General features: G+C 35.3%; 1 protein-coding gene across 1 annotated transcript; it reads right to left on the bottom strand.

The window, feature by feature from the left end:
* Window positions 1–2,732: 2,732 nt before the first annotated feature.
* On the bottom strand, window positions 2,733–10,961 carry EPYC (epiphycan; the record flags this gene model as incomplete). Its single annotated transcript, XM_010281965.1, has 5 exons — window positions 2,733–2,911; window positions 4,526–4,621; window positions 6,366–6,568; window positions 7,996–8,154; window positions 10,808–10,961. Coding segments are annotated over 5 exons (783 nt in total), but the record flags the coding sequence as incomplete, so codon positions are not given.
* Window positions 10,962–13,263: the final 2,302 nt, after the last annotated feature.

The following is a 13,263-nucleotide window of genomic DNA, read 5'->3' as shown; positions in this document are numbered from 1 at the left end:
TCTGGCTTCCTAACTTTTTCAAACCCACCCACCTTGGGCATACACCCTTTTAACTACTATGAGTTTTCTATTTTATTGCTGAAATTCAGGTTAGCTTCCCTTCATTTAATAAATGAGAACCCCAAATCTCATATACATTGCTCTTGAAATAATTACAGAAACTCATGCAAACATTGTTTTTTAAATACAACCAAATAAGAGTGAGGATATTGTCCTTGCAGATGTCAATAATATGAGTGAGAGGTAGTAGACTCAGTGGCAGAGAACAGAAGAGATTAATATTCTTACATTGACATCCACCCACAATATAAAGGGGATCACAAGTGATATTCTATATGTATAATAAAAAAAAAATGTAGACTATAGTGAGTGTGCTTGGCCTTGTGAACTTGCACCAGAATATTGTTCCTATTAATGGTTTTGTTTGGTTTTTTGTCTTCCCTAGGAAGCAGAGACTTATAGTATGGGCACAGGACTGGTCAGTCTCTAATGCTTAGTTTCTTCCATTACAGTTTTTTCAAGGCTCTTAGTTGTACTGGTTTTATCTTACTTTTGCTAAAATCAATCAGGTTGATGCACATTCAGTTTGTGAAAGTAGTGTGAAGATAACTTGAGTAGAAAATTTCTAAAGGCTCTTCTCTCACAAAAGTCAGTGCAAAATGATAGCTATAGTACCGCTTATAGCCTTGGTAATATTCCCTAGGAGTCTTCACAGTCATCGGAAACAGAAGTAAGAACAGAGTTCTCTGGTTTCTGCATCTCCAGCACTCTTTTTATTTCTGCTCTATGCCAGGCATGAGATTTCTGACCGAAGGAGACATTGTAGGAGTTTTTGTCTGCTTCTCCTTTGGTACAGTTTTGGCACAACTTCTTCTTCTGCTGAAATTTCACATTGACTTTTTGCCTGTATGACACATTCACAGTTGCAGAACATTTTTTTTTCCCCTAACACAGGCATTGGCTTGGCATGTATTTGAATGGGGAAGTTGCAATGCTGCCTGAAAGGCAAGCGCAGGCTCAGCCTTCAAGTTTGGCAGTAGTGCTGCAGGAAACTGAACTCAGAGGAAGAGATGCTAAGGTTCAGGCAGAGAAAAGTAGCAGAACAGGTAGCACATGTACTCTGCATGCTGAGCAGCTCTCCCAAACCTCTGAAGCATGGAATTTGGTAGTGGACTTTGGGAGTTCTGTTTACATGAAGCAGGTCCGCACGAGAGCATCACAGCTGAGTTCCGTGAGACTCGGTCTGATTTGCGATGTGGAACAAAGACTGAAGTTCAGAGAAACCTCAGAAAAAGAAAAACGTACACAGGAACTGTGAACTCCCTGGCTAGATTCCCGCATGTGCATAAGGTCTGCATTAGATTAGTATAGCTGACCACTATACAAGGGATGGAGCTCTGGTCTCTGGTTTTGGAGGTCTCTTCCAAGGCAGAGTTTAGAGACATTATATTCCATTTAGTATTTCTTAACTCCTAGAGAACAATGGTTGATTTTTGTCTACCACAGGAATTTCTAAGTTTTTTTCGCAGTGTTCCCTTTCTTCACTGTCCTTGATCTGAGAGTAGCTTGCAGAACAGTCTTCAGATTGCAGGTACACACCATAGAATATGCCTGGGGGCCAGATATCTGAACACCCACCTTCCTTTGTATAATATGGGGCACCGTACTCAGCATTTATGGATTCTTTATTTATAGTAAGTGGATCTTTTCTAGGCGCTTTCTGCCTAGAAAAATATATTAAAGCCGCTCGCCAAAAGGAAGAGCATTGTTTAAGCCATCCAAAGGGAGGGAATTTCCTAATCTTTGACTGGTAAGGCTCTTCAACAGTAAAGCAGAAAAGCTCAGTGGAATTATTTCAAGTAATTGGAAATTGAGCCATGGCTCCACAAGGACATTTGTGGCTTGGACTCTGAATTCTGGTCCTTACTATATTGAACTGCAATATTTTGTGTGACTGTGAAAATATGTCAAGAGGAGTTTTTTCCACTCCCGTACAGAATAAAGTTCAGTGTTTCTCAAAGAGGCTATTTTACATGAGATTTTTATTAGCCAGATAATCTGGCAGACAAGTTTATCAAAGATACAGAAGAGAGTTTTGGGCCTCATTGTCATTACAAACAACCAGTTATTACTGCAAAGGTATAAATGAATATTTTATGTACTTTTTTGGGGTAGTTTGGTACAAGTGTAATCTTTATATTTGGTTATTGATTGAAGGAAAGATTCTGTTTGTTAAAGAAAACATGGTTTTTGGAATAGTTAGTGCTTTTCTAAAATGAAGGGACATTTAAGGAAAGACAGAAAAATGGATGTGTCTCTGAGAGAAAAATAATTAATTAAATTGGGATGAATTTTCAATTGTGTACACATATTTTTATTTCTTTATTTACCATGTTATAGTTAGATTTTAACATATAAAATCATTTAACTTTAGAATTCATATGTTAGGTCTGAATAATTCAGCATAAATTTTTGCATTTACATTGATCTTTTATTGCCTTTAGTACAGTATTTTTAGTAAAATATTTTTCTTGATATTGTTATACAACTTACATTTCAGTAGATAATAGAGTTGTCTTTTACCATTTCATATTAGTCTTTGTACCTCAGTAATCAATTTCATTAATAGAAATATTTCCCAAATTAATTAAAAAATGCATCTTGCTTAGTGTAACAGTGAGTTAATAATTTGTCTTTAAAGATTCTTATAGTGTACGATAGCATTGGTTTCCGTCAAAGCTTAGTTGAGGTTACCAACTGGCAAACGTGGTAGACACATGTATGCATAAGGTGTTTTGCTCAGGTTGATGGGATTACCATCCAGTCTGATGTCTTCAAGAGTCCTACGTACATAAGTAAAATCGTTCATTTTGCAGAAAGTGTCTTCATGCATCTCTTGAATGTTGTTGTTCTAAAAAAAACACCAAACTATCAGAATAGTTCCTTGAAAGTGATTTTTTAAAGTAAAATCGTTCATTTTGCAGAAAGTGTCTTCATGCATCTCTTGAATGTTGTTGTTCTAAAAAAAACAAACTATCAGAATAGTTCCTTGAAAGCGATTTTTTACTCTTTGAAGAACGATTTATGGATTTATTTTCAGTGCCTAGAGTGATACTTGTTTGAACCCAAGGGACCAGATTGTGGCGCGCAAGTCATCAGCAGAGAAATGTCCCAAGCAGCGGAAAAGTTCTTGGCCATGCAAAGCTTCAAAACTCAATCGTGTAGCAGAGACAGGCTTTGCAGGAGGGGCCTGTTAGAAGCATAGAGCATTTTAATTTCTCAGATCATATATTGAAGAGCTTTATTAATGCAAATCAGAACCAGCATAGGCCAGTCCAAAAATCATAGAACCATAACTATCCTGACAGCTTGATACGCCTCAACCTGCAAAGGCACAAATCTGCAATTTGATTTGTGACAAATTTATTTCCCCCAGGCCCTCTCACATTAGCTTAACACAAATTTGCATATATACAGGGAAAACAGAATGCTTTAGGTTTTATTCCTTTGATGTAAATTCCTCTTATATACCTTATCTTTACTGAGCTTTTGTTCTTGAAGTGAGCCATTTTCAACAATGAATTGCTAGAATACAGTATTTTCAAAAATTGAGACAAAACCATCATCTTCTAAAATAAGGGCTGTCTGAAAATTCTTCCCTTCTCCATTCCTTTTCTAGTTAGAAACTGGTGTGGAAAAAATCCAGTTCATTAGCTTTGGCCTGTAGCACATAGAAGTGAATATTTAATGTACAGGCATGGGCAGGTGAAAAAAATAGTCAGCTAGCAGGCAGAATATTTCTATAGATTTATTTATTGGAATATAGAGGTCATATATAGTACACAAGGGTATTTATTCAAAGTTTTTTGCTCTATTATGAAATAAACAAAAATATCTGATAATCAAAATTGAGCCTTAGTACAAGAGGAGATAAAGGGAAAGATGCAGAGATGCAAAAGAAAGAGTCAGAAAAAAAAATATAGGTAAAAGCAAATACCGAAAGTAGTAATACAGAAAGATGATGGATGGGGTGTTCCAACACAATCAAAAGGAAAAGTTTGGCTGAAAAAATGTTAGCAACTGGGAATGACATTTATTAAAAGAATTACATGCACTGATATAGACACAACCAATATGTAAGGTAACTTTCTTTGGGTATCTTAAAAACATTCCTGTTGAAGATTTATAGGAGCAGTGTGAGGGATTTCTGTCTTTGAAATCTCTTAGACTAATGTTGCTCTTCACAGCTGTAAACCTAACTTTAATCTGTACTAACAATAAATCTAGAATTTAATGTTTGAAAAATACTGGATCACAAATTCTAATAATTAATGTTTAACTGAGCTAAGTTTTACTTCTTTCAAGTACTGCATTTGCTAGTTAACTCTATGTTTCCAACAGTTTGTTTAGTTAAGTAAGTACACTTTTGGATCGATAGAAGAAACAAAACATGACAATAGTTACCCGTTCCAGTTTTACTTACTATTTGAACATGATCTATAGAGCCATTGTTTTTTTAGCCTACCTGAAGATGAAGAGCTTGGAGGCTTTCAGGGAGTGGCAATGGAATGTGATCCAAGTTATTGTCAGTGATGTAAAGATGTTGCAGTTCATGCAGATCCTAGAGGATGAAGGAAAAAGGCAGGGGAAAATTATAGACATTTTTGAAAATCTGTGGCAAGAAAGTTTGAAATAGAATCATAGAATCAGTAAGGTTGGAAAAGACTTTTAAGATCATCAAGTCCAACCATCAACGCAACACCACCATGCCCACTAAAAAATGTCTCAGAGAGCCATGTCTACATGTTTTTTGAACAATTCCAGTGATGGTGACTCCACCACCTCCCTGGGCAGCCTGTTCCAATGCTTGACCACTCCCTCAGTAAAGAAATTCTTCCTAATAGCCAAACAAAACCTCCCCTGGTGCAACTTGAGGCCATTTCCTCTCATCCTAAAATCTATCACTGCAATGAGCACTGCTGGATACTAACACAGTTTGTTTCAGCATGATATGGTTTAAAAGGTAGAAATTAAAAGACAGTCATGACCTTTCTTTTGCACAGGCTGAGAACTGTTACTGTTAAAGATTAGGTGTTTGGATTAAAAAAAAGGAAAAAAATTCTTTGAAATCTCTAGAGATTTAATAATTGGAGATGTAATTTCAGTGATGTTTTTCTAAAGTGAAAATAGTGTCTTACCCAGTCATTATACAAAAAGGGTTCCTATTCTGTTTTCTTGCTTTTGTGACAAGCTTACTCAATTTTGCAGAAGTGTATTGCTGTTGAAGCAAATTATAACTTCATAAGAAATGCCTGAGCTAAAAAAAAATTCTCATTCCATTTGAAAAGGTTAATCATTTTCTCCCTTAACTTAGTAGTAAGACATAAACTTGTCTAGGTCAATAAGGCTCAGTAGAACACTCATTTTGCCCCCTTTTTACACACACAAGTTATCATTGTACCTAACTACTACTTTGAGTGCAGTGTCCTAGTTTAATTCCTAGTGACAGAACTCTGAGATATCGGGGTGAAGGTTCTTGGCAAATATGGAAGATAAAGGCTGAGACTCCTTCATGGCTAAAATCAGGAGAGTGCAGAAGAAACGGGTGCTATCTCAGTCTGGGGGACTGATTTTTGTCCATCATTCCTATTACCAACACCTGCCTTATGTTGGGCTAGGAGAAAATACCTGATTCAGTAACTGCTGTTGGTTGCTTCATTAATAACCTGTCTTCCAAAGGAGGAATTCAGAGATAGCTGGTTACAGCTACCTTCTTAGATGCAATTGAATAGTGCATATGAGCCAGGTCTAAGAGATGAACCTAGCCTATATTCTATAATGACTTCAGATTCTACATGCAATTAGGAGCAGTACATGGCTCCACCAAAATTCTCGAGGAAGGATGATCACTCAGAGGTTCCAATATCCATGCTTTTCAAGGTGAAAAGAAAATATATATATTTAAAGAATGCTCTAGCAAGTTCCCATGTAGATACTCAGCAGAGTAAGTTTGAAGCAGCAGCATCCATAGCTTTACCCTTCCCTCTTGCCTACTTGCAAGGGAACATCAAGCAGCTTTCTGGAGTCTTGCTAGTCACGTGGGTAGTTGGTTCATAGGTACAAACATAGTATGCCATCGCACGTCTTGTGTGGATTTTTGTAAAGAAGAATAAAAAGGATTCTCATGCCAAGCTGATAGCGCTCATACATCTTGCTCCATCTTTATAGATTACTGAGCAGCCAGCACACTCATGGTGCCTATAATCTTAATGGTTTTACTACTGTAGAGGGACACTTAAGCTCCTCTTCTGACCACATCCTTTGGAGAGAGGAAGAAAAGATTTTCCCATCAAACCCCGACTTACTTTAAATGCCTCATTACGTATTCCTTTGTGACCAAGCCTATTCTTACTAACATCGATGAATGTTAAGGTAGATGGTAACTCAGGGAGTTTCCTTATCTTATTGTCACGGAGCACCAGCTCCTCAAGTTGGGGCAATCTCTGGAAGGCATCTTCATGGATCTCTGATATAAAGTTTGAAGTCAAATCAATCCTCTTTAAATTGTCTGGCAGAGAAGTAAGATACAACAAACATATAAGAATGTATTTCCCGAAAGTTTTAAAAAAGATAAAAGGCAAATGGCTGATTTAAATTACAGATGAAATGTCTTGAATCAGACCCATTACTGACCCACTATGTGACAACTCTTTCTCTCTGTATATAATGGAATGATCAGTACTTGAACAGTTCTCCTAATGAAGGGGACCAGCATCTCCTTCTCTTGCTGCTTGGAATTGCCTGTGTCATTCCTCATACACCTTTCAATGAAAGATTTTAAAGTTAATAGTTTTAAAATTTCTCTGTGTTCTGGGAATCTTTTAAATGGTTATCATTTGGAAAAATAACATTTAAAGGGAAATAAACATATTCTCTACCACCTTGTTCCATATGTTTATTTTCAATCAATGCATTAATATGCATCAATTTAAAATGCATTATTCTGTAGCTTACTTCTATTTTCCACACAGATTGTTTTTTCATGGTTATTTTATTTTATTATTTTGTTCTTATGCTAGCAGTATATTTTGGCCTAAATAAATTTTCTTTCTTTTTAGTATTTATTCCCCTTAGGTTTTTTTATATAACAATTGTGTTCCTTCCCGACCTTTATCTTGGTTTGAGCAAGCCAAACCCTTATAGTTTTCTTTCACAAAAGGATCTTTGCATTCCCCTGAATTATTGTAGTAGCCTTTTTTGGCACTGATTCCACACTTCTCAATATGAAAAAAATAACATTAGTTACACAAAGTTAGGTCTAAAACAAAAAACAAAGAATATGACTTGATATTCAGACTGGTGAGTGTATGGCAATCCCTACTGCTAAACAAGGTAAGCTTAATACTTCCTGAAAAATCAGGTATCTTTAAGAATCTCAAGTAGGAAATGTGAAAATATAAGCTCCCTAAATCACTAATTTTGGCCAGTTTTAGGCCACAAACAGTTTTAGATTATCAGTTTTAATTTACTGAAGATTTTCCTAGGTAATGCTGGAATAAACCAATGAACATTACTTTAAAGGTAAGTTTTAAAGGTAAAATTTAAAGGTGAAATTCCTTTCACATAGGTACTTTGCAAATATTTGAAAATATGTCTGAGTACTTGTCTCGTTTAGGAAAACAGTACTTTCTATTACGCTACAAATGTTCCACGAGGTTTTGGGTTTTTTCTACCTTTCTAAAGCTTATTACAAGTAACAGCAAAAAGAGAGATGAAAGTTGTTATTTCTTATAGTTCAAAAATTTGACAGAGAATATGCATTTGAAGTATTGACTTTTGCATTCAAATGTAGCAAACTACTTTTCCATATGTACATTTATGTGTATAACCCTACCATCATCAAACATTACATAAAATGAATGACTATGTCTTAGGTTAGTATGAGCCGGAAATAATAGAGATTAAAATTAATTACAGCAATACTACTGTCCATACTTAAGTTAGCAAAGTCATTTCTGTCGATCTTCCTGATTCTGTTGTAGCGTGAGTAGAAATATGTGGTTTTCTTAGGCAATGGTGGAACAGCATCAAGCTCGTGATCATCACAGTAGACTGTGGTCCCTAGGCAGGTACAAAAAAGGCAAGTAGGAAGACCTGTCAAAGAATTTAAAAGAAAACAATTTGTTACAATAAAAAAAAGTACAAAACTGATATGTAAATTACTACTATGAAATGCTCACCTAAGCACGTAATGATAAGATTTTTTCAATTATAAATTTCACTCCCATTCTGTTTTGACCATCACATCATATAATTGCAACAAGAAAGTGATTAGATGCTACTTAAAACTAAATTTTGTTTCTGCCTGTGCCTATTAGGAGTTCATTTAACTTGTTCTGATACAGTACTTCTCAGGCTATAACAACAGAATATTAGGTGACAGCAGACAACCAAAGATCAGTCTTCCCCTAAGCTGGTAAGTGTGCACTTCCATGTAGATGGAGAAATTACAGCTGATGACTGAAACTTGTTATAATTTCCCAAGTTCGGTTCTGTAAATGGTATTTCTGAATAATTTGTAAGGAAATTAATACTTTCCTACAGAACTGTGGAGATGAACCTCAATTTCCTTTGCATGTTGTTTAATAACATTTTCTGATTCAGAAATTCATCATAATGAAAAATTTCTCTATCAGTCTGAGTTAAGGTAACTTGGAGACCATGTTAACAAAACATTTGGTTACCACCAGAATTTCATGAAAATGAAAAATTAAGCCATTTAATCTCAGTCATGAATACCGTGGATTCAGAAAATGCTTTTGATGATACTCTTTGGTGAGAATTGTTACACTGACTGGTTTGTCTGAAGGTAATTTTCAGTAGGAAAAGTTGTTAGTTGCTATGTGTGTTGAATTTTTTATATATCTTTTCTTTGATTATGGGTATAAATCAACATAGCTGTTTCTCATTTTTTAATCACGTAGAAATACTTTTCTCTTTCATGTTTTCTGCCTCCTTCTAGCAGATGGCTGCTTGTTTGTTGTGGTTACTTTATAGAATAGTAGCATAATTAATGAATATGAAAATATTTTTCCTGTAGATGAGTTTTTTCGCCGGAACAGTTGTGGCTAAATGGAAGATTTGCCTTCATAATATGTGTCAATTGCCAACAGGCAGTGTGCTTTTTTATTTGAGAATCTCTACTTGGGCATCCAGGAATAGCATTTCTGGAGAGGTAAGATTCTTTTTATACTTTCCCTAATTTCCTGCGTAGGACAGTTCAAATTAGCTACAGGGAGCAAGCCTGACGCAGGAAGAAAATGAATTGTCACACTTTGAACCATTCCAGCAAATCTAGAACTAAATGACTGTAGAATTTAGCATGGCTGACATTTTTTTTTCAAAATATTGCAACATAGTACAAGATGGCAGTTTCCCCTTCTGTACTATTTTTGATCTTGGAGGAGTGGTATTTGTCACTTATGGCTGGTGTAGACTGGAAAAGGACAGAGGTATGGGAAGGATTCAAAAAGGCATCAAGAAGAAAAATTAAGTTGGCTTGATGTTCCTGAGTCTTGTAGTCTTCTATCCAGTACCAAGCCAACAACAGCAGCAATATTTGACAGGAAAATATATTGCTGAAAAAAAATAGAGACACAAAAAACCCTGATTTGATATGTTACAGCCTTGAGCCTCCCATATATATCTTTAGTCGATGTACTAGTTGATTTACATTCAGTGCTCAAAAATGTTGACAGATACAGAATTCACAATATGTAATATTTTTGTGAAATGTTTTGTAGCATCCTGCAGCTTTCAAAATTGAAGAAAAGTGTGTGGGTTTTTTCCAGAACTCTCTTAGGAAATCCTCATTTCCATTTTTATTTGTTTTGACATCAGTGTGAGGTTTTTGTTTTTTTTTTTTGGTCTGGTCAAGGCTCACTAGTAATATGCATAAAAACAGTACTAGGAATGATTAATTTCTCTTAATTGAACACAAAATTTTGGAAGCATTAACTTTTTTTTTCCATTTGTCTTCCATGGCACTCAGTTATAGTGTTAGACATATTGAAAAGTAGGGTTTGCCTGTTGTTTTATGTTGATCACCGTACAATACGAAGACCCATCACAGCAGTGGATAACTCTCATGAGCTTCGACTACAGGAATTCAGAGTAGCTGCTAACAAATGTCAATTATTAGCACCACAATGTTTGTGTAGGAGAGGGATATATTGTGTTTTACAATTTTAATTCCCCCATGAGATGTAGAAAGCTCTTATTTCACTATAGCTAGTCAGAAAACCAGAAAATCAACATCACCTTAAATTTCTAAATAGATCCCTTTCCTTAAGTTTCACGGTTTCTAGTTCTCATAGTCAAAAATTCTTCAAGTTTTTAATTATATTTAGTATGAACACATTTATAAAAAATGTAACAAATAATTATAAAATAAAGATCGCTAATAATGATATTGAAATCTAAGTCAATAAAAAATTACTGGTAGCACTTGCCAACCATTAACAAATTTTTAAGTTGTAAGTGTTTAAACATTAAGTAAAATCTTATTTGGAAAAATCTTTATTGGTGCACAGTTATTTTCATTGTGAAATAGTACAGAAACATTTGACTAGGCAGCTATCTGACTTCAGAGCATTTAAGATTAGCATGTTCTAGCTCTCTTCAGTAAGACAGGTACAGAAATTATATACCTCTTGTTCAGTAAGAGGTAGACATCCACAAGCAAGCAAAGTGGGCTCACTCAAAATCAAAGCTACACAGGTAAAACTCGATTCTCTTCCCTACTAACCGTCTTGAGTTTGGGGTCCAAGAACCCCAGACCCCTGTGCTGAAGACCCATCAATTAATTTTGGTGTTGATGCTTCCTCCTCAGGTTCTTCTATCAATGGTGCAGGAGAATAACTCTCTTGAATTATAGAAGGTAGTGCTGTGCCAACCTCTGCCTAGGGAAAATTAAGAGCAAACAGGAAATGTTACTGTTTACTTCCACTGGCAGCTGTTTCTCTTCCACTTATTCATATTCTCCCACTAGAGGTCACATATGTTCTGAGGTTTAGTGCTTGAGCTGCCTTTCATCCTGTAGCTATAATGAATTCTGATGATGTGTGAATAATTCATGAAACTCCAACATACTTACTCACTTTTTATCTCAGTGTTTTGAATGTTTTGTTCTGTGCACATGTGCATGTTCTTCGTTAGTGAGAATATGTACTAACAAAATGCTTTTTCCATATTTATTTAAAGTTAAATTATATTTGTGATAAAAGTTGCTATATTCTGTGTGACAAATGAAAATTTGTTGTGAAACATCAAAAAGATGCAAGTCATTTGACCATAAAGTTGTAAATTGTACCAGCATAAATCCAAATCGAATGTATCTATGCAGGCTTTGTTTTAAGGACACTAATGTGCTTTAAAAATCTTATTATCTAAGAATTCTGAAGCCTGAGTTCACATAATCCTTGCTAATATGTTGGCAGTTTATCATTTTTGTTTTCTGAATCTGAATACCAGTAGGCTCTGGTTAGCTTCATTCATCAGTGGCTGTATTATGTAGTATCAAAAATTAAGAATATAGGTTAAAAATGCTCAATAAAATGTTGATTTAGAAAAATCCTATAAAATTTGGCAGATCATTTCATGGAACTAGAACTCCTTGTTTCTTCTCCACTTAACATAATTAGTTAAACCAGCAAATTTTATTCTGTTAACTTTAATTCTAAAGATTTATTCTGTTAATTTTGCTATATGACAACTTCAGGATAAAATGAAATTGTAGCAATTTTCTTGCATCATATTACCCCACATAAAAAGACTATTGCAGACTTACCAGGCTTGTTGCAGAGGGTCCTACATTTGCAAAGAGGCAGAGTGGTTTACTGTAATCACCCAGACACTGAGAATCCACGGTAGTTGTGTGATCTTTGCAAGTTACTTTACCACTGTATCTTGATTTCCCTGTGTATAATAATACTGTTTGACCACACCAGGGCCTCCCTTGAAAATGCACTTTTTATTTTTTAAATCCCAGGCAATGAATTAGTCCTTACAGATCTTTGCACATCTAAAGTACTGTTTAAAAGTTAGGTAATACACCCACCCCTGTGGGTGCTGCACCCCTGTGCTGCCATTAACACTCCTTATCTTATATACAAGGCACGACCAAAAATAGGAATTTTGTCACAGTATCTTTATCCCACATGCAAAGGTACTGAAGCCTAAAATTATATTTTAATAAAGATTTTCCTCCACTGCAGCCTTCTAGCACACTACCACCATAAAAATATTGAATCTTGAGTTTTTCACGTGACCAAACATTACCTTTTTTTTGAGATCACCTCTCAGCTACTGCTGGCTTTGCTGTCTCCATGGAGAAACAGTGGTTGAAATCACTCACACTACTGCTTGTAAATTCTAGTTGGAAAAGACAGGTAAAAGTAGATGCATCCAGACTGGACAAGTGGTTAGGATTTTTAAAATTAGGTTTTTTATGTAAACTATACAAGTTAAAAGAACTAACACACCTGAGATCTGGGTCCTAAGCACGAGCAGAGCTTTTGCTATATTCTGATCCTTATTTGAATTGCTTAGCTTAACTATATAATATTCTGCAAGTAGAGTTATTTTTGTTGTCTTATTCCTGGATAGAATAAGTTTTAAATATATTTATGCAAAATACCTATATACATTCATATGTGTATATATATTCACCACAGTTTTTGAAGAAAACACTTTATGCTTCCTAATAGACTCTCTGGATCTTGCAGTGTACCGATGTATAATTACTAGCAGTTTTAAATATTATGATCCTGGACTGCCTGAGAACATATAAATAACCATCTAAAATCTATTTTTTGCACAGAAATAATTTGGTTTAAGTTATACAGTAGCCATAGGTTCAAATATTTTGCATCAATTAGTTTCACTGAAGACAGAGAATATGGAAGCAATGAAAAACCAGGAAGCACTCTGAACCTCACAGACTCAGACTGTGACTGAGCACACTTCAGATTCTCTGTATATTCTTTAGTTGTATTCCCATAAGCCATAGACACTATTAGTAAGTCGGGTTTATGGATACAAATGCCCTGATTGGATTACTAGGATCATAACTTTGCAAAATGCAGGGAGATCAAATGAGCAAAATGAACTCCAGCTGAACTATGACTGAGTAACCTGTTGGTGTAAGAGTAAGGATGTACCTTGTTGCTTTGTGCAGACAAATACACAATGTTCCCATCTGCA

This window comes from Phaethon lepturus, unplaced genomic scaffold, assembly GCF_000687285.1.
Source record: "Phaethon lepturus isolate BGI_N335 unplaced genomic scaffold, ASM68728v1 scaffold20262, whole genome shotgun sequence".
NCBI lineage: Eukaryota > Metazoa > Chordata > Aves > Phaethontiformes > Phaethontidae > Phaethon > Phaethon lepturus.
Note: the sequence above shows the minus strand (reverse complement) of the source record. Positions and strands in the feature narration are given on the sequence as shown.